Source organism: Protopterus annectens, chromosome 1.part1 (genome assembly GCF_019279795.1).
Source record: "Protopterus annectens isolate FY-2018-M chromosome 1.part1, PAN1.0, whole genome shotgun sequence".
Taxonomy (NCBI): Eukaryota; Metazoa; Chordata; order Ceratodontiformes; family Protopteridae; genus Protopterus; species Protopterus annectens.
The window spans coordinates 1,249,098,780-1,249,120,726 of NC_056726.1; the positions used below are offsets into that span (position 1 = coordinate 1,249,098,780).

Sequence of the window (21,947 nt, forward strand, 5' to 3'; positions counted from 1 at the left end):
TACTGAATTAAACATGCTGTTTTTCCTATAAGTAAATTTTAATTTTCTCCAGAATATACAAGTGTTCCTTATTTTAAGTATCATATCCTTCCATTGTGTCACTCTCTGTTGCCAAACCTTATTTCCAGAACTTCTATTTCTTCTTTAGTAAACTGAATAACTCTTATGTTTCCTGAAAACCCCAGTCCTTTATTCTTTTCTGCTTAACACTTAAACCTAACACCTTTAATTCTTTGTCAAGTGTCTTAATAGCTATACTCATCCATTCTTTTGTTTTTTTACAACTAAAACTAGATCATCCGTATTAAGAGATCATCACTGGAATCTAAATTCCTTCTGATGTACAATATTTAGCTTCCTCCAATACTAAATTTATCTTGGTAACTACTGCATTTACAATTAATACAAATAGAATACTACTTGCTGGACATCCTTACTTATATTTCAAAATTTCCCGTAATGTTTCATGCTGAATCTTGTCAAATGCTTTACTTACATCTCCATTAATAATTTCAATTATGTTTCCCTATTTATTGCATCTACCAATTCTCTTTTCATTAAAAGTTCTTGACTTCCTTTGTCTTTTATTCCAAAAATTGTTCCATTCAGTAACTTATTAGCCTTACTTGCTATTTTTTCTACTATTTTCATAAAAATCTGATAATCAACATGGTTTAATACTAGTGGCCTCCAGTTTTGTCTGTTCTTTCTCATTTTTCATAAATAAATTTAATTGAGCTCATACATGTTTTTTCAACATTTACCCCTTTTTCATACCATCCATTCAAAATTTCTAGAAAATATTATTTTTGCCACTCTTGCATGTCCTTATACTTTAATTATTTAAGTCCATCTAAACCTGTAGCTGCTACCACATTTACTGTTTTCAACACATTTTTAAATTCTAGCATTGTAATCTTTTCTTACATTCTCATATTTTCTTCTGTTAATTTTTTTAAGTTCCATCTATTTTTTTACTTATAGTGTCACATATGGAACAAGTTTTCAAAATATGCCTTAACTATCAGCATTATTTATTTTGGGTATTCACTATACGTCCTTCATCACTCCTTAACTCTCTTATTATTCATACTTTTTTCTTTTACCATTTTACTTAGGTATGGTGCTACTACTTTTTTGCCTTGTAAAAAATGTTTTTGTTTAAATAACAACTACTTAGTCTTCTTTTGGGTCATTTCATATAACATTTTCTCTTTTTCTAGAAACTCTTCTTTATTGTCTATTATGTTTTTAAAAACTTGGTTACTAATTTCCTTATATTTGCAAATATCATGGATTCTTTTTGTCTTTTGCCACTCCAGCACCTTTCTATATTTTTCTTTTAGACTAATCCACCGTCTTGTCCAGTCTTTATAAAAATCCTCTCATGTTTATATGACCCACTTATAGTCGATGTATTACTTCCTTTACATACTCATTTAACTCATTCATTCATTCTTTTTATCCCTCTACCTATTTTATATAACCTCTCTTTTCTTGAATCTCTATCCAGATTGCTACATGGCCTGAAAAACCGGTAAGTTTAACAACTTATTGAGATATCCTTAAACTCTCTCATACTATAAAATAATTTCAGCTCTCAAATTATGACATTTGCATGTCCAAAGCTTGTTTTCAATAAGTACATTTACTACCGTAGTTCATATATAAAATGACTGACATCAGCCCATTCTTTTCGCCTATGTCTTAAATCACAATTGAAGTCTCCCCTATCACCTGCAAATTTACACTAACAATCAAATATATATATATATATATATATGTGTGTGTGTGTGTGTGTGTGTGTATGTATATATATATATATATATATATACACACACACACACAGAGAAACATACACATAGTTCTTCCATCTTATATCTAATATTACTATTCTTCCTAATACTACTAATGCATAATCCAGAATTTCTATACATTCTTTGCATGAAATTGCTATACCTGAGCATTTTTCTTCTCCTAAGTATCATATAACCTTAGCTTCCCATAACCCATTAACTTGCATTCTTTCTTCTTCTGTTGTTATGTCTAGTAAAACTATAATATTCATATCCAACATTCTACGCCATGCCAACACTCCTAGTCTTCGTTGAACATTCTTTATATTATTCATGTTTAATGGCTAGGATTCTTACCTTGTGGAAAAGTTTCTGTTGCTTTTATCCTTTTCCTTTTTTGTTTCCTCCTACACCTAAATTTTAATTTTGTTCACTCTTTTAATAATAGAATCTTTCATTTTTAACTCTTATCCATTTGTCTTCCCCTTCATCACTTGAACTACTTACGTCTATTTCTCCTTCTTTTCCTTTTGTTTCCCTCATACATTCTTTTACTTCCATACTTTATCTTCCACATTCATTTTTTTCTTTTTGTGTTTCTTTTGTATCATCTATTAAAACATTCTCCTTATCTTGGTCTGACTCTGTTTCCTGTGTATCATTTGCTTTAGCATTACAGTCCATCCATGAATGTCCTATTTTTCACATGTTATACATTTTTGCTCACTTTTTTTGTTTTGCATCATGACCAACTTTACAATCAGTAAAACATTTATTTTTGTCTCGGCTGTTAATTAAGTGATCATTTTTACCACACACATCTTTGGCTGTACCCAGAATCTAACCAATCCCTTATTGCCTCCACATTAATTATACTTGGCAAATGTATTATTCCATCATTTTGCAATTTCAATACATTACATTCCCATCCACAGTCCATAAACCTCTATTGTCATAGATCTTTGTAATGTCCATTACATATCTAAACACAGTTTTTAAATCATCATTTAAATTAACTCTTCAACTTCAGTTTGAAATTGTATAAATACTTTTTTTAGCTACTCTGTTAAATGCATGCACAACATATAGGTTGCAAGGGTTTTCATTCTTTCTCTTTTCATATTGATCTAAGCAATTTTCCACATACTGCGCTCCTCGAAAAAAAATGTTACAAAAGTAGCTTTGTTAATACAAAGAAATGCTCTTACTTCTCTGAGTTCAATACCCAGTGGTGAAATGATAAAACTAATGTCCAGCTTTTCCCGGTTAGGGGTCGCCACAGCAGAACTCTGGTCCACAAGGTGCCAGACCGATGCCCACCCTTCAAAAAAGGCACACCCATTCATGCACACACCTACCTGCATGTCTTTGAACATCACTAGACCACGGGGAGGACATGCAGACTCCACACAGAAGGAGCTCCAGCGAGAATCGAACCAGAGAACCTCTTGCTGTGAGGTGGCAATGCTAACTGCTACACTGTGGTGAAATTATGCTCTCCCATATTTCATACATGTCCAGTCCTTTTTCCATTTTCTACTTATCCTCACCAAATGCTTTCTTCTTACTTCTGTTTTCTTCTCTTCTCTTCATTCTCCTTCTCTTACCATCTGTGCCTACAATTTATTTTCTTCTTTCCTCATTTCCTAAACTACTACTTTTTGAATTCTGTCCATTATTTCTCCCTAAGACACTGCCTTCTCACTCTCCGGTTCACTCTGTTCAATTAGTTCTCTCACACATCCCACAACCTCTCCAACTGGAGGGGTGTAAAAACACAGTCAAGTGATGAAGAATCTGTTGCAAATAAATTACAATGAAACTTCTCTGAAACTACCATATCTACTTAGACTCCTTTTTACCTTTTACTCAGTTCTACTCCACTTTCTTTTCTCCCTTCTCCATTCTCCTCACGTCTCTTAACTTCCAAATCATTATCTGCTATATTCAGCTTTTCAGCTGATTAACAGCTTTACTCACAACAAAAACCTGAAAAACCTCTCCTTCCTCCTCCATGCTCAATTTTGGACTTTCTGCTTCTCCAAGCCACCACTGCACCCAGACCAGAAGACAGGAAATGTAATAATGAATTGTGTCGCTGTATGCAAAGAGTAGGGGATGTTCCCTGATGCCCTGGCCAAATGTATACGTACCACCCTGGGTACATTACTAAAGTAAGAATGAATGAGATTAAAGGTGGAAAGCTTTTAGTAGGTTTTACACATCACTGTCCTATTCAAGGGAAATTTAGCAAAACTAGAAATATACTGAAAAGCAAGAAGGGTTTAAAGCAGATCAACAGCAGAATCTACAAATATGTAAGTTGTATTTATGTTATGTTTCATTAACTAGGTTAGTCCCACAAGACTTGTGGCCTATTGTCATTGGAGACCCACAATGGCATTCATTCTTTTTGCTATTTTTTCCTCCCCTTTCATTTTAGCAGCCATTCCATGACCCACACCCTTATTGGGTCTGCCAGCACTCCAGCCAATCCCTAGGCCAATGCCTGCAATTTCACTGGGGACAACAAGGATCCTAATGATAGAGACAACAAGGCCAGCATAAAATAAGGTTCTGTATTTATTCTCTCTCTAGCGCCTCGGCCAATCAGCGCTCACGTTCCAAAGCTCGTCGTAATGATGTTGGCTGGTTTAAAGATAGAACTGGCAATCATGTTAACCTGCCTGCGAGCCCAGCAGTCCGACAAGATGTGGATAATTTAATGAACCATGATTTTCCACCTTTGCCATCACCGGTGGATGACCTTTATTTCTCTGAACATTTTCGTCCACCTAGGACATATGGTAGGCAACAGAAGAGAAGTTTTTCGGATCAGGAACAGCAAAGGGGGGGGCCCCCATGCCAATGGCATGACAACAAAAGGACAAAATGGTATTAATTTATGCTCTGAATCTAATATTGTAATTAATTTATCTGGATATCAGTTAAATGATAGTATTTATGCTGTATTGAATCATGGATTGAAATTTGTACCCACTGTTTTACCTAAGAAATATGAATTTAAAATAGAATTGTTCAGATTTGTGCGCAAATTATATTTATGGTATCATTTTCACTGTTTACCTTCTCTGAATGTTGATGTGGTAACTGCATTGAATGAAACATATACTACTGATGATGATGTTTCAGATTTGGACTCTAATGAAACTTTTGTATCCTGTGAGAGTGACTTAAATGCCTATTGTGTTTTAGACACTTCGAGAGTAAATACTAAGAGTACTTATATGCCCCCTTTTTCACATGAAGGTATAAAAAGTTTTCATGTGATGGTTGAATTTGAAGTTAATTTGTTGATAAATAATTTAGATTTGACACAGGTTAATTATAATTTATCTAAAAGGGAATGGTCTGAACTAGTTAATTTTTCTAAACAGAAGGAATTCATTGTGAAACCATCAGACAAAGGAAATAAAATTATAATTATGCATTATACACAATATTATAGAATGTGCTTAGATTTACCGAGTGATGACACAGTATATTGTGTAGTTACAGAAGATTTTGTCAAACAGGCCAAAAATAAGTATACATGTTTAATACAGAGAGGTTTGAGACTAGGATATTGGTTGGAAGCTGATGTTAAGAGCAAATTAAGTGTGGAGGACTCTGGTTCAGCTTATTTCTATTGCTTACCTAAGATTTATAAAGATAGTAAAAATCCCCCGGGCAGACCTATAGTTTCGGCTAGTAGATATTTTCTACATAATTTGGGAGTTGTTTTGCATCAAATATTGTTAAAGGAAGCCCAGAAACTCCCGTCTTATATACAAGATTCATTTGACTTTCTTTGTAAAATCAAAAATGTTACTTGGGTGGACAGTATGTATTGGCTGACTCTAGATGTCAAGAGTCTCTATATCAATATCAAACATGTATTTGGAATTGAAGCAGTACATAAACAAATGGGGGATTTTCCGTTAACACATTATGTTTTAGATTTATTGAAGTTTTGTCTAGAAAATAATTATTTTTATTTTGATAATCAAATTTTTCATCAGATCCAAGGTACAGCAATGGGTGCGCCCTTTGCACCTATGTATGCTAACATTTTTATGGGATTAGTTGAAAAAGAATGTATTTATACTAATTGTTTTGTGAAAAATCATGTTAAATTTTATTTTAGATTTATTGATGATTTGATTTTTTTATGTGAAGGGGGCAAACATTTAGTGAATGAATTTATACAGGATATTCAATTAAATAGGTTCAATATATGTTTTGATGGTATGCAGTGTGGATCAACTGTTTCCTTTTTAGATATTAATTTACAGGGTATTTCAGGACAACATGTTATTACTAGCATACACAGAAAATTTGATTTACCAAATGAATTTTTGATGGGCACCAGTTGTCACCCTAAACACACTCTTGAAGCCTTACATATGGAGAATTTTTAAGAATTTCTCGGTTATGTAATGATGATAATACATTTATGAATGAAATATTATGTACTAGGAATATGTTTGAAAACAGACAATATGATAGATAGTTGATTGATTTGGATATCAATAAGATTTTTAATAATAGGTTTAATAAGGGGCCATTATGTATAAATAACTGTAGAAATGGTATTAAGAATTATAAAGAAGTAGATAAGATATTTATGGTTTCTACATACAAAATTTGTAGTGAGAATATTAAAAAATGTATCTTACATTTTTGGAACTTTTTAAAAAAATATCTTGAATTAAAGAGTTTAGTTGAAAAAAAGTTAATGTTCTCTTATAAGAGGGGTAGAAATGTGAAGGATATGATAGTGCATACCAGATTTTATAAACCTGATGAAAAATTGCACTATCAAATTAAGAGTAGAGGGATGTTATCATGTGGGAAATGTAGTGTTTTCCCTTATATAATTAATTTCTTCCCTTACATAAATAATATTGAGTATAGATCTAATGGCCAGTATAGTTGTGGAACTGAGAGAGTAATATATGCTATTAGATGTGGCTGTAATAAGTTTTATATTGGCCAAACGAAAAGAATGTTTAAGGTGAGACTATTAGAACATCTGAGGGACATTAGGGTAAAAAAATTAGAGAGTCCCTTAGCTCAGCATTTTTATGAATGTCATGATGGTAAATGTGATAGTTTAACAGCAACTATTTTAGAACAGGTTTTTATAGGTGAACTAAATGAGAATTTGATTAAGAATGCATTGTTAAAAAAGAAACTATTTTTATTTTGAAGTATGAAACTAATTCCTAGGGGCTTGAATACAGATTGTTGCTGGAGAAGTGTTATTTGATTTGTCCAACAGCACTTTAAATTTGTTTGAATTGTATTTTAATTAACTTTACGCTGGCCTTGTTGTCTCTATTTGTGGTGTAGCAACTTGGTTTCTTATCTTGCTGTTGTTCATTTTAAGGATCCTAATGATGTCTGGGGGTGCTGGGGCATGCTGTCCAACACTCAAGGAGGGGGTTGTCACTTTTTTAGCCTACCCATTTATCACCCCTCCCTTCCATGGCCCTGTGTTTTTTCCTAGAAGGAGACAGGCAAAGGAGATGTGCAGCACATCACTCTGCATATGCAACAGCACAGTCATATAGCCACCCTTTCCCCCTCTTATGGGCATGCCTCCAAAACTGCCTCCAGCCTTCACCAGAGATGAACACAGGACATACCTACAAGTCTGACTACCTTTCCAGGGATGATAACACCCACCCCCCTCTGCCACTCCATCAGTTGCTCGAACTGTTAATCGAACCAGAGACAGCTGGACCAGAGTCAGGTCTGTATTTCTAGATGCTACTGGAGTGGCCTGAAGACATTATTCATTTATGTGTATTACTTTGCAAAAATGACAAATTTTGTGATAAACTCGGTAGAATGGTGACTGCCATTTAAAGAAAAGTATGAAAGAGACTATAAAAAGATGGAACAAGCTATGACAAAAAAAAACAGGTATACAGGCTAATTATACTAACTATGAGGAGTTGGTAGAAAATCGTATAGACTGAAATAAGTTAAAGAGTTGCATGAAAAATATTATATGCATGAAAATAATTAGTGTTAGAGTTTTCTTCCCCCTAACCAGAAAAAAAGGAGCTGTGTCCACTATTTCAACAGGTTACGAGAGAAATGGATGTGTAATGAAAGGGCTGAAGGAAACAAATGTTCAGGTATATCCAAGTGCACATTAGGGAAATAACTGAAAGTATGCTAAAAATATATAGCATAGGCTAATACATCAATGGCAGATGTGGAATATTTTGGAAAGATTTCTACTGGAGAATTTTTAAAATTTAGTTCAGATTGCATATAAATCTTTGCAAGTTAGACTGCTTATAAATGAATGGCTACGTCACAAAAATGAAAAATGGGATTAAGCTAAGAAGCCCAATAAGAGAGAAATTAATCTGTTTAGTAGTTAAAGTAGGCTTTGAAACTCAAGAAAAAAAAAAAAGAAAGATGCACAGTGGACAGCCTTTTGAAAATACTTAAGATTCCATGGGCAATTGTTTGTGTAGTACAGAGTGTGTCATTCTAGCAGCTAAAAATTCAGTCTGGCTACAGAAATTGATAACATACTGAAAACAGAAGACGGCATAGCTTTGTTTTACTCTATTAGCCACCCTGATGAGCAGTAGCAAGTGCCACCCAAACACCGCCCAACACTCAGCAGCAGGGTGACGTTACAGTGCAGTCATGAATAAACATTTTCATGAGTTTCTTGTCCACATGAATATTCATCTGGATAAGCAAGCACATACTGCGCACTTGTTGATTCAATGAACATTAAACAGGGAAAATAAGCTATTGTAAATAGTATTTTGTAAATAAACGCAAACGGAAAGCTCAAATCAGAGTACTCGCTAACCCCCCCCCCCCTTGTGATATGCAAGTCTATAGTGCATATTTGTTAATTCACTAAACAGATACAGGGTAAATTAAATATTTTAAATAGGGGATTTAAAAGAAACGCAAAGGGAAACCTCAAATCAGAATACTTGCTGCCCTGTACTCGTTACCCCAGTTTCCAAACAAAAAAAAAGCAATATAGAGGAATCATATTTATGGCATACAGCTGTTACTGCCACTGAGACGTATTAAAGTGTTGAAACAACAAAACAATGTAGAAGAAACACATTACACTTTGGAGTTATAAACAGGATGGTATGGAGCACTTAAAATAATAACATTTCAGGCTTACTATCATGACAGTCATGGAAAAACAAGTCAATTGCAGAAGAAACAAACTACAATTTTGAGATAGAAATGGGGGTGTTGTAAATCAGGAACAGTCCTAATAAAGGCAAAGCATACAGTCAGTGGAAGAAAGCTCCATACTTTGACTATACTGAGCAGTACAACCGCATACAACTATTACTGAGAACTCACTAATTTAGAGAGGTATAAAGAGAACAATGATTTAATAAACCAAAGTTTCAGTCTTGTTACTTAAGTGATGTGGCAAGTCATTATCCAAAAACCGCATAAAACTGTAACTGAGAACTCAGTGATGTAGAGCATATACACACATAAAACTGTAACTATGCAGTCCCATACTTAAATAACAGATAAAACTGTCACTGTGCACTCACGGAGTAAGTTAACAGCAGGTGATGTCTTGTTACTTGCATGATGCAGCAAGTCATTATCCAGAAATGAACAAAAATAAGGCACTGGACAAACATTTCTTTAGTGAACTTTATTTAATATGTCTTCTAAAACTTAACACACCCAGACCCACTTCCCAAGAAGTAAAAATTCAAAAAGCACAAAGGAATAGGACACACACAGAGCCGCTTCCACCAAATGAATAGTATAAAAAAAATAATCGTAAATCATTAACCCTTTTGCATAGATTAAAACAAAATATTCACAGTCACGGATGCTCTTTCTCCTTGTCTGAATCAGTGTCCTGGAATCTTCTTCATTTCTGGCCTCAGCACCCGCCATGTGCTGAACTTCTTGGAGTTCCCTGATCTGACCAAGTTGATAAATAACTCATCAAAACCTTCCCAGTATTTATTGATCACATGAATTTGTCTAATTAACTGGGAACCATATGTGGCATGGTACCATTCATGGCCTTAAACTGTCCCTTGCAAATTGACCACATGCTCTCCACAGCACTGGTGTGTGCATCTGACAGTGGGTATACTCAAATTTGACTGTGATTCACCAAAAGGTGCTTGCAATTCATGAGAAAAAACACTGGAAAATAAAAAAAAATCGAGTCACCAAGGCAGTAAAGTTGTAGCAAACAGTTTAATACAGCACCAACAGACTGAGTGCTTTCACCATAAAATTCAAATGACTTCTTCAGAGTCAAACCAATTAGGCTAAATTGTAGTTATATACCCAAGGTAATAATCAATCATTCAACTAATTACATCAAAAACAAAGAATAGCCCTAAGCTTTGCTACATTTCTTTTGCTATTGAGAAAGTTTCAAACATTAAAAAAACACTACAATGTGTGTAGTGTTGGTTAAAAACATTTTAAATGCTGTAAATGCACAAAGGATAAGAACAGAAATATTAGCGATAAGAGACTGCAATAAAATTGTAAATAAAAAAAAATAAATAAATTATAAAGAACTCATATTTCTGTAGTCCTCTGTTTTAAAAAGGGAGCTATTGAAACAAAGTCATTCAACCCAGGTTTGCAGCAGGCATTCAATCTAAACTGCCACTTAGCCTCCCTAATTTCCAACTCAAGTTTAACATCACCCCCCCCCCAACATCACCACAAACCCTGTCAATAACAAAAAATACAAATCTTTTGAAGTTTAGACATTCCAAGGTATGAATATATAGGGCATTGTGGGTGTTTTTATTCTTGATGTCCCTCAAATGCTCTAGAATACAGTCCCAAAGTCTTCTGATGGTCTTTCCTACATAGACACCTAGACAGGATTGGCACGTGGCTAGATAGACTACCATGGTGGTATTGCAATTACATCTTCCAGGGCAACCTATGGTATGTTTATACCCCCCGCTAACACACTAGTGCCATCAATAATATTTTTACAAACCTTACATGCACCACATTTGTATATTAAAGTTCTGTGTGTAACTTTTGTTGTAATTCCACTCTCCAATATGTTTTTAAGGTTCCTACCCCTACTATTGACTATCCTAGGTTGTAACCCTAATTTTTCTTTCATATATTTATCGAAATGTACATCCCATAAACGTTTTATACTAGCCACTAATGTTGGTGCCTCTTCATTATACTGCAATACCAGGACATGTGAATCAAAGTTGTCCTTAGCCACTCTACTGACCATTAAGCCTGCTTTTAAAATCGGCTTACATGTAGTGCCCCTTTTAATCAGAACCTCCTTCTTGATTTTTAAGAGTAACTCCAAAGGATACCCCCTATCCTTAAACATACCAATTAGTGCAAAAATCTCCTTGGAAAAAAGTTCACAGTCATTTATGAGGCGAGATAGCCTTACTATTTGGCCATTAAATTGTGCTTGCAATTCATCCCTGGTATGTCTTCAATGCTCTGGTAAGTTGCCCACTGACTGGAAATAATGTTTTTCCTGGCAAAAAATGTCATTGGACAGTGGGTAATAATGTCGCTGCTTCTCATCTATCCACAAAGGTAAGGTAACCAGTTATTTCTGAGCAATCACAGATTCCAAACATTCACCTGTCCTGTTTTGCCAGGTTTCTCCCATGGTTATACTTACCGTGTATTAAAAGGCTTTCATCAATATGGACTTTCTTTCCAGGACCCCCGAGTAACATAGGGTCCTGAAGAAGTTTCCAGATGCAGATGTCCCTTAGTAACTGTCACCAACCACAACAAATTTTGGAGAAACGCCAAGACGGTCTGCAGCCATTCTGACTGGGAACTTTCTAAGCCAGCAGTACAGCAGCCTCAGAAGTGACTGTAGACGCAATCTACTTTTCTCAAAAAACGCTCCAGTCAGCATACCACTTTTATGTCTGCATTTCTTTGTTCTACATTTCCAGAGGAAGGTTGATTTGTGAGCTACAAGGGAAGCCTTGTAGCCACACTTAATGCAGTTTCTCCCCTCAGGCAGAACCCCAAAGGGCTGCAACAATGGTATCACTTTAATCAATGATGAAGTAATTTCATGTAGGAAACTGTCATTGAATCTGGACATTTCCACAGATTTGGTACAGAAGCAGCAAATTCTGCAGTAGCTCCTGGCCAGCTGTCTGCTATTTTAAAAGTAACAGAACTAAAGGCAGAGCATACTATTTTTATACAAAAAATACAAATAATAAAATCCATTTTTCTCCTTGCGTGAGAACTGCTAAGACTAAGCTGCATTTCAAAGAGCAGGAAACTTGCCTTTGAATAAGGTGTTAAATGCTAGTTTATCAGGAGACATCCAGAGGAAAAATGAGACTGCTGTTTAATGTCTCATAAACAGCCTTCATAATGCTTTAAGCTTAAATAGGTAAAACAGGGTGGTAGGAACAGCACAGTGTAAAGCTAAAAGATAATATACATGAAAAAGCAAGGTTGCTACAGAAAGTAAAGCAGCTATAGAAAATAACTAAGGCTTTCAGGAAACAGATCTATTGCATACAATACAGTGTACTGTATGTGACATTTCCTTCTTGCAAAACATATTATCCATTCTACATATAAAATACACTGAAAATTTATAAAAAGAAGTTATGTCTTACCATAACATTCCATCTGTGTTGTTGATCTTCATTCATTCATTACCGATGGGAATTGGCTCCGTCCTCGGAACTGAGACGGTCTTTTACCAAGCTTCCGCCAGCCTTAAACACTCGAGCTAAGGTTTTATCCACAATGTCCTCTTCCATGTCATCTCAGATCGAGTTTGTCAGATAAAAGTAAAGCAGAGGGAGTGTACCTAATGCGATCCTCTAGGGAGCCTTTGGTGGGGTAAAGAGGGTGGGAAGTAATGAATGAATGAATGAAGATCAACAACACAGATGGAACATTATGGTAAGACATAACTTCTTTATCAGTTGTCATTAATCTTCATTCATTCCTTACCGATGGGACAGATTCCCCAGTTACCTTTGTTTCTGGGAGGCCCTTATGGAAGGATGTTCCTGAGCACCATTGAACTGAAGGATGCTCTTCCTTTGGAGGCCAAATCCAATTTCTAATGAGTGATGAAAGTATGAGGGTTGGCCCAAGTTGTGGCTTGTGGCCACACAAATGTCATTCAAAGAGGCTCTAGCATGAAAGGCCGCAGAAGTGGACACTGACCTAGTAGAGTGGGCTCTAACCCTACGTGGTAGTGAAAGATTATTTCTGTTATAAATGAGCATGATACAATTCCTCAACCATTTTGCAAATGTTACTTTGGAAACAGGACATCCCATTCTGTGTCCTGAAAAAGTCACAAACAATTGATCTGATTTCCAGATAGATTTTGTTCGTCAAGATAAAAACTAATTTGTCTATGCATGTCTAACGAGTGCAAACAATACTCTCCTCTGTTAGTGGTTAGGAAAAAATACTGGGAGGTCAATTGTTTGGTTAATGGAAAGAAGTGAAATAACTTTTGGCAAGAAAGACGGGTTTGTTCAGAGAGATACTTTGTCCTTATGAAAAATAAGGTAGGGATGCTTGATGCATAAGGCTTGACATTCTGATATAAGTCTGGGCGACGTGATGGCTATCAAGAAAAGGGACTTCCATGAAAGAAATTTTAGATCTCAACTAGATGCTGGTTCAAAGGGAGGTCCAGTTAGATTTTGTAAAACTAATGAGAGAGCCCAGGGGTTTATTGGTTCTCTGAAAGCAGGTTTAAAATGGATTACACCTTTTAAGAAAGTTTTGCAAAGTCTGTGAGACATAAGGGAAGAATTTTGAAATCCACTGTGGTAATTAGAAATGGCAGCGAAGTGAACTCGAATAGTTGAGGCTGCTGCACCTAAATCAAGTAGGTCTGCTAAGTATTCAAGAATGGTGGTAATAGGCGCTGTAAAAGGATCTAGCTTTTTGTTTTGTATCCATGTCGAAAATCTCTTCTCCTTGCTGCGATAAGTCCCTCTGGTGGATGATTTATTAGAAGCAATAAGTATATGATGCACTAGGGGAGAAATGTCATTCTGCATGACAATCCCTGGAAGTGGGGGAACCAAGCTGTCGGCATGAGATTGGAGATGTTCAGGTGAACCAATCCTTGTGGGTGAGAGATCAACTCCGGGGATGGCTGTAAGATCCATGGCTAATCTAGAAGGTGAGGCCAAAGGAAGGGGAACCAAACTTGACGAGGCCAATAGGGGACAATGAGGATTACTTTGTTTTTCATCCAGAGGGCTTTCTTTAAGAATAGGGGGGGGGTGAGGGGGATAGGATGGAAGGTGTATAGAAGACCCAAGGGCCAATCATGGACCAGAGTGTCCCTTGGTGACTCCCCTGGGTGGGGGAGTACAGGGCAAAGTAGTTGCTGCATTTGTGGTTGACTGGGGAGGTGAACAAATCGCAGCAAGGCTGGCCCCAGTGTTTGAAAAGTTTTGCCACTATCAGAGGATTGAGGGACCACTCGTGAGGTTGAAAAATGCATCTGCTCAACTTCTCCGCAATCACGTTGGAGCTCCCGGGAATGTGTGTTGTTATCAGAAAGCGTTTGGAAGCTATCGCCCATTGCCAAATTCTCAAGGATTCCAATGGGAAGGATTTGGTTCCCCCTTGTTTGTTGATGTACCAGACCTCTGACATGTTGTCTGACTGAATTGGAATGGTCCCTGATGGAAGGATGGGATGAAATGCTTGCAACGCTAAAAGCACTGCCCTCAGTTCTTGGGCACTGATATGCAATTTGGCCTCTGTTTCTGACCAGGAACCTTGGACTCTATTTCCCTGATATAGCCCCCCCACCCCATCAGGGAGGCATCCGTGGTTACCTTGGGCTAATGGGGGCAGAAGGGGCAAGACCACTGTCAACCATTTGGTTTCACCCACCACAATAAGTCCTGGCTGCATCTTTAAGTCACTTGGATATAGAAGGATAGAGGGTGATGTAAGGGGTACCACTGGGTAAGTAGTATCCACTGCAGACGTCACATGTAGAATCTCGCTAGGGGTACAATGGTGACAGACACTGCCATAGACCCTAGTAGCTGAAGTACAGACTGAGCTGGGGATAGGTTGAGACAGAGCATCGTCCGAATCTGGAATCTTATCCTTTATAGTTTGTGGTCTGGTAGGGATGCTTAGCAATTTGTCATATCCAAAACTACCTCGATGAATTTTAGAGACTGAGTTGGGGTCAAGTTTCACTTCTTCCAATTTATCGATATACCCAGATGTTGTGCTATTTTCAGAGTATATGACAGAGAATCTTCCAGTAGACGCTTGGTGGGGGTGGTGAGGAGCCAATCGCCTAAATATGGAAACACCCAGAATCCTTGCAGTCTCAAGTGAGCTGTCACTACTGCCATGCACTTGGTGAACACTCTGGGAGCCGTTGAGAGTCCAAAGGGCAGTACTCAGAACTGAAAATGATTGGTCCTGCACCAAAGCAGAGGTATCTTCTTGAGCATTTGTCCATTTGTATATGGTAATATGGATCTTGAAGAGCTATTGAGCACATCCAATTGTCTTTCTCTAGCAAGGGGAGGATAGACTGAACCGTGACCATCCGGAATTTCTCTTGTTTGATGAACTTGCTTAACAAGCTGAGATCTAGAATCAGTCTCCAGTCCCCTATCTGTTTTGGCACCAAAAAGAATCTTGAGTAGAATCCAGATCCTATTTGGTCTGATGAGACTGCTTGGATGACTCATTTTTGGAGTGGCTTTTGAATTTCTAGTGCTGCTGCTTCCTTCCCTTTGACTGGGTGGAATATCAGGAATTCAGGTGGGGGGTGGGGTAGAGGTGGAATGAAATGTTGTATCCTCTGGTGATTATCCATTGTACATATGAATCTGTTGTTTTTGTTTGCCAGGCAGAAGGGTACAAGGAGAAACGTCCCCTGACTGTTTCCAAAGGAAAGCAATCGGGCCACTCTTCAGGAGCACTGATACGGTTGGCCAGAGAAAGAGTCTCTGGAGCCCTGGTTACGCAGCCCTCCCCTGCCCTGAAAGGGGTGTCTTCCGTTAGAGTTACCCCCTCTGCCTCCAAGGGAAAACTCGGCACGTGAGTCATGGAAAGGACCCTGTGATTTTTTTGTGTTACATCTTTCCACTCGTCTGGTTTCTAGAGTAGGAGCGTTGAGGAGCTGAAAAATGTACACCTATGGCAGAAAGGCTCTTGTCATCTTGCTAGCACCTTGCCAATGTTTCTTTAACTTTGGGACCAAAATGTGAAGAGGCTTCAATTGGAGCATTCAAGAAGGAGGACTTAAAGGGGTCCACAAAATCGTATGGGTGCATCCAGACATGAAGTCCCATGACAATGCTGAACCTGCCGCTCTAGGAGCTCCTTCTATGGCATGGGATATCAGACGCATGGAGGAGTTGGAAATGGATTCGAGGGTAACTAGCTGTGAGGCCAGTTTATCCCAGACCTCATCAGACACAGCTCCTGCTAAGGTCTCAGAGAGTTTGTTAATCAAATCTCTCTGGAGCCTTGTGAAGTGTGCCAAATAATTCAAAGACCTACCTACGATGGTCGATGAAGCAAAGACTTGCTTCCCTAGCCTGTCCACTGCCTGGGACTCCTTGCTGGGTGGGTGGACAGTCTGGCTCTCCTCGGCCAGTTCTTTCCTGGTAGCTGCCTCCACCACCGCCACCATGGTGTCTACTGGAAGACCCCTTGACCAATGTGGGTGTAGCTCTGGGGATGATAAAATTTTGTCCAGCCTCCGAGGAATCAATTCAGTGGTGTCAGGACATTTCCATGCATGCTGCACGACGAGCTGGACAAGCTCATCTGCAGGTGGGGTCACCCAGGAGGTAGGAGGCTGGACACGAAAAGTCTGCAGGAACACAGACTCCTCTGGGAAAGGGTTGGAGGTTTGCCAGCCACCCCTCTGTTTCAAAAATCTCAAGAATGTCTCCAAAGGGCACCTCCTCAGAGGGGAACCATGGGGACACTTCCCCAACATCAAAATCAGTGTCTTTGGTCAAAGACTCTTCAGGGGAGACTACGTGCTTCCTCTTGCATGATTTCTTATGGTTGACTTCCTCAGTAGGACATTCTGGGGAAGACTCAGAAGAAACAGCACCCTGGGGCAGGGTGTCCTGAGGCTCTTGCACCCGGTGTCCAACAACAGTGGCTTGTGTCACCTGCAGCGCAGGGAGGGAGCCAGTAACAGTACTGACACCAAAGGCTTACCTACTGAGGCAAGGGCCCTCTCCATGCCCTGAAAGGCCGGCCCACCTGAAGAGGGATGGGAGCCCGGAAACGAGCCAGACAACCTTGGAACTGGGGTCACATCCCACTCCAACGAACCAGCCACCAAACCAGGAGTTGTGGATGGCACGTTAGAAAAAATAGGTGCTGAGCTAGGGAATCTGGTGCCGATGGGACAGCCATGATCCTGAGAGAGACCCGGTGCCAAATGCACCGGGAGCCACACGGACGGCTTTGATACCATGGTGAGGTCCACCAATGGAACTGAAGCAAGGGGAGTCAATGCCGGTTCAGGGGGCTTCAAAACTTGCATAGAAGTTGGAGAAGGAAAATAGGCTGGAGTCTGTGGAGAAGTGTGACTACCTCCAACGGGGAGAGTAGACTTAGCAGGAAAAGAAATCCCTCTGGCCATCAGCAGCTGATCGACAAGGTGCGCTGCATCCTTTTCCAACAGGCTCCTACTTGATTGCATGATTGCACAAACAATCCTGATGGGCACTCAGGCCTCTCTAAAAATGGGCTGTACTGTTGCCCCAAAAAGGGGTCTATTGAGGGTGAATATTTCATCCTGGTGGTTTCCAATTTAGAGACAATGGGAATGGATAATGGTTCTGAGGATGGATATGGCGCCAAGATCGATGGTGCTGAAAAGGTCTGTACTGGTACTGTCGGTGCTGAGGTCAGTTCGGAGGCCTGAGACAGTGCTGAATTAGACGCTTTTGGCTTCGAGGTAGATATGGGAGACACAATCTGTGAAGACAGTGCCGAGGCCGGAGCTGAGGTCAATGCAACCATCAAAAGTCGGCTTAGATAGTTTAGACAATTTAGTCTTAGGTTCCTTTAGGCCTCTGGAGAGCTGATTGAGAATGTGGCCTTTTTTATGATGTTTGCTAGGAGGGGGTGAGCCCTCCATCCAACAGATTGCCTCCAAAAAAGGTGTTTTAAACAGGCGTTTCAAGATCAGCTTATTTCTTCATTCATTCAAGGTCCTAGAAGAAAAATTTTTACATATCCCACAGGGTGGTTGGATGGAAAGATATGGGATGCCCAGGCAGTATACACAAAGATCATGAGTGTCAGAGTGTGGTAGTTTGTGGCCACACACACTACACTGTTTGAAACTGGTGGTGCCTTTCTTTTCCAACATAATAAGAGGGACACCATTCGCACACACACAATAGAAAAACAAAACAGGAATACTAAAAGATAGTTTTTTTTTTTTAAGGTAAAGCTAAAGGAGAGAAGAGGTACCAATGATAGTAAGCAAGGGCTGCCTAAAAAGGTAGAAGGAAAGATTACCAATGATTGTAGAAGGTTACCACAAGGGTAAGAAAAATGGAAAGAAAGGTTTTAGAGTCAGGGAAGGCAGTGAGAAGTTCGATAAAGCAAGTAGACAGGAATGAGATAAAAAAGTAGTGAGAAAATTCAAGATCTAAGAGTAATAAAATCAAATTATATCACTTAGGTTGTGAGAGTTGGCTTGGCATAGCTTTATGGCAACGTGGCAATGCGGCAAACAAGATATGAGGTGACAGGGAAGAGGGCATTGTGGGTAAAACCTTAGCTTGAGAGTTTAGGGCTGGCGCGAGCTTGGTAAAAGGCTGGCTCGGTTCCAAGGACAAAACCGATTTCCATCTGTAAGGAATGAATGAAGATTAACACCATCAGATCGCTGGTTACTAAATTGTTGGCCCAACAGTGTGGCGGAATGAAACAACAAATCCTTACTGCCATATCCATCATCTTAATTCTGAATACCAACACTACACTGCAAAGATATTTAAGCAAGTAGAGGGAATGTTCTTCTGAAACAAGGTACTCAGTGCAAGTCTGACACAATAGCAGTGTGGGTCAAGCAGCTAGGGCTACCATACGACAAGAAGAAATACAAGCTGCTCAAATCCTGAAGATGATATATGCTCATTGTCATATGATGCAGCTGAGCATATTCCTTGGGGGAGTTGTACATACTTCTAATGACAAACATCCAGACAGCACTTAGGTTGTCAAACTAAATTTCAACTTTAAATATCAGATGAAAGACAGGGTAACAGTTTGAGTGACCATAAAGACAAAATCTAAGTTAAATGTTACAACTGAGACCGAACAACTAAATTAAAATTAAGAAAAGTAAAAACAGATATGGAAACAAAACTGAAAAAATGAGTTTTAAAATGCATCAAACAGAAATAAAAGCTACTGAGATTAACATGAGACTGCAAAAAAAAAAAAAAAAAACTGAATAAAATCCTGATCACCAAATCACTGCACAAGAAAGTAATGTGGTTCCACTTCTCACCCATCATACGAGGTGTCTTTGTCTACACCAGTCAGTCATTCTTCTGTTTTAGGAATTCAGCTCCAAATACCACACTGTGCTCACTGACCTAACACTACACTCTCGACAAACTATAACTACTGCCAAATTTCAAATTTAACTGCAAATAGTTAATCAGAAGTGCATCATATACTTAGCCAATATTTTCCCCACTTCACATTCAAAGTCTCTAAAACGATGAATATGGAGGGGTGTTTTGATGGCTTTCACAAATTAACATACTGTGATTCTACATTTATAGTGTTTCCAAACTAACAATACTACAGCTCACACTGTCACTTCTCCACAGAGATGTCAATCATGTACCTGGTTTGAAGCTATATTTTTGGCCCACTTATTTTTCTGTGCTTACTTCTGAGTTCACCTCACTGAAAAGGACAACAGTTTTTGTACTGCAACTGCACATTTTTGTTATTTTGCATTTACTTAAAGTAACAGAAAAAATATGCAGCCAAAGTAGCTACAAGAAGGCTTTTTTCAGTAACTGAGATCTGAGGCATGGTCTAAATATCAACAGACTACCTGGAAATTTCCATTTGGATCACTGCAATAAAGTAGCTCAATGTCATTATATATAAATAATTATTATCCTTAAAGGAATGTCATTCAGCTACTGATGCCCATTTATTGCCTTAACTAAAGTACGCTACATGCATATAGAAAAGACGTCTTTCTTCCGACTCTGCAGATGCATTTCACATCCTTTGCTTCATGATGGAATCTTCTTCTCATCTTTGGTTAAAAGCATGTCATCTTAGTTAATGACCCTCACATAGTATTTGGGCTTCAAGATCCATTTTCACTGAAGTCCCATAGGTTCATGCAGCATGCAGGCCAAGTAACAGCATATAGTCCACACTCGATCAACCTGTACCACCATACTCTGAGGGTACACATTCTTGAGAAAGCGATAATTGAGGACTTTATCAACAAGGCTCTTTACACTCAAGACCTGCTGAACCAAATCCTGCTGCTCTGGTGGGAGGAACACAGGAATATTCTGCAAGAACGGAGGGAGGCTGAGTGTGGAAACCCCTTGTTCACTTTCCCACTCTTCCTCTCCTGAAGTGATGTGTTCTTCTCCCACTCTTCCTGCAATTCCAAAAGGCAGACTAGAGCTGAAAGTCATGAAACCATTTGGGGAAGCAATGACATAGCCATGGCGAATATAGTGATCACGGTAAGGTCTAGTGTTCGACAGCTTAGTGCGGTCCTTAGCACTGACATCAAAGAAAAGGTCTGTGCACTCCAAGATGGTAAGTGTGATACCCTGGTGGTGGATGACTCTCTTAGGCTGGAAACTATCAATATACTTCTGGCTGTATATAACTGGAATCTGGGACAGAAAAAAAGAAAAATGTCATTCCTTTTTGTCAGTAAAATATATTCAATACTAAAATCAATTAATAACAAAAGTGGCAAATACATACATCAATATTTATCAGACCTCTCAACCAATTGGGGACAAATTTCAACAGAATCAGGGACAAGTCAAGAAAAAATCAGGGACAATCAGGGACACTTTTAAAATATTAGTGCTATTAACTTGAAACATTGACAAAATCAGAGCATGTGAATTAATACACATTTTCTGAAGTAAAAGAAGTTTATAACTCTTAATTATTGTCATTATTCATTGTGTAATTCACCACCTTTCCTCCAAAAGTCACTAGTTTTAGGAGAGATTAAGAGGGACAGAGTTAAAATCTGAGTCAAAATCAGGGACAGTTGAGAGGCATGATATTTATATACTCCAGTTTCCTAGTAAGCTTAGTTTTATTTCTTCAATAATATTACTGCTCTGTGGAAAAATATAGCTATGTGAGATATCCATGATAATGTGCATTCACACAACAGTGATTTTACAAGAAGTATTAGGGTCATATGTAGGTAGTACGACCTACCACTAGATACTCCCCAGCTTTTCTTTGTCTTACTGGGCATCACACTCACTCACGTTAGCTCTCATTTAACAGTATGAGGTAGTATCAACTTTTCTTCCTGTTCTTTTATCCTGTAGATGCCCTCAGGGGAACACCCCCCCCAAAAAAAAGAACGAGGAGGACAGAAGAGAGAGACCATCTGACAAAAAAACTAAAAAACAATTCTCTGTGCATCAATCCAAGCAGAAAGGCAGTATAAGTTCACCACCATACCAACATGGCAACAGAGAATGTAACAAAAACAAGTGAATATGAAAAGAGGTAGGTAGACAAGCCTAAGTGTCCTGCTGCAAGAGCTTCTCTTAAACGTTTTGCCATTATAAGAAGCATGATGCTTACAATTATCTGGTTCTTGCAACAAGCATCTCTGACACAGCAGAGCAGCCAATGGTTTCAGAGATGGGAAAAAGATCACTGTATAAATCCCAGAGACTGCCTGGAGGTCTCCATGTGGATCACTGCAACGGTAAAGCAAAATAAATGGACATTGGTGGATACTTGAGGGGAAGATCACCTGACTAAAAGCTGCACACTTTTAGAAGCCATATCTAGTTTTTAATAATTTGAGAAAGTGACAGCAAGACATACAATATGCTAATGCACAGAAAAAAATGCACTGCA

At 38.5% G+C, this 21,947-nt stretch overlaps 1 protein-coding gene and 1 long non-coding RNA gene across 2 annotated transcripts in view; both read right to left on the reverse strand.

The window, feature by feature from the left end:
• Positions 1–9,455: 9,455 nt before the first annotated feature.
• Positions 9,456–12,518, reverse strand: LOC122809684. The gene is made up of 2 exons (XR_006365938.1): positions 11,473–12,518; positions 9,456–9,983 (listed from the first exon to the last, which is right to left on the reverse strand). It is a non-coding gene; the product is annotated as an uncharacterized LOC122809684 (long non-coding RNA).
• Positions 12,519–19,892: 7,374 nt separating this feature from the next.
• LOC122809677 overlaps positions 19,893–21,947 on the reverse strand; it is a 323,847-nt gene continuing 321,792 nt past the window's right edge. Inside the window, exon 5 of the mRNA XM_044081351.1 lies at positions 19,893–20,719. Coding sequence (XP_043937286.1) covers positions 20,183–20,719 — 537 coding nt within the window. The 3' untranslated portion in view covers positions 19,893–20,182. The remainder of the gene's footprint in view (positions 20,720–21,947) is intronic.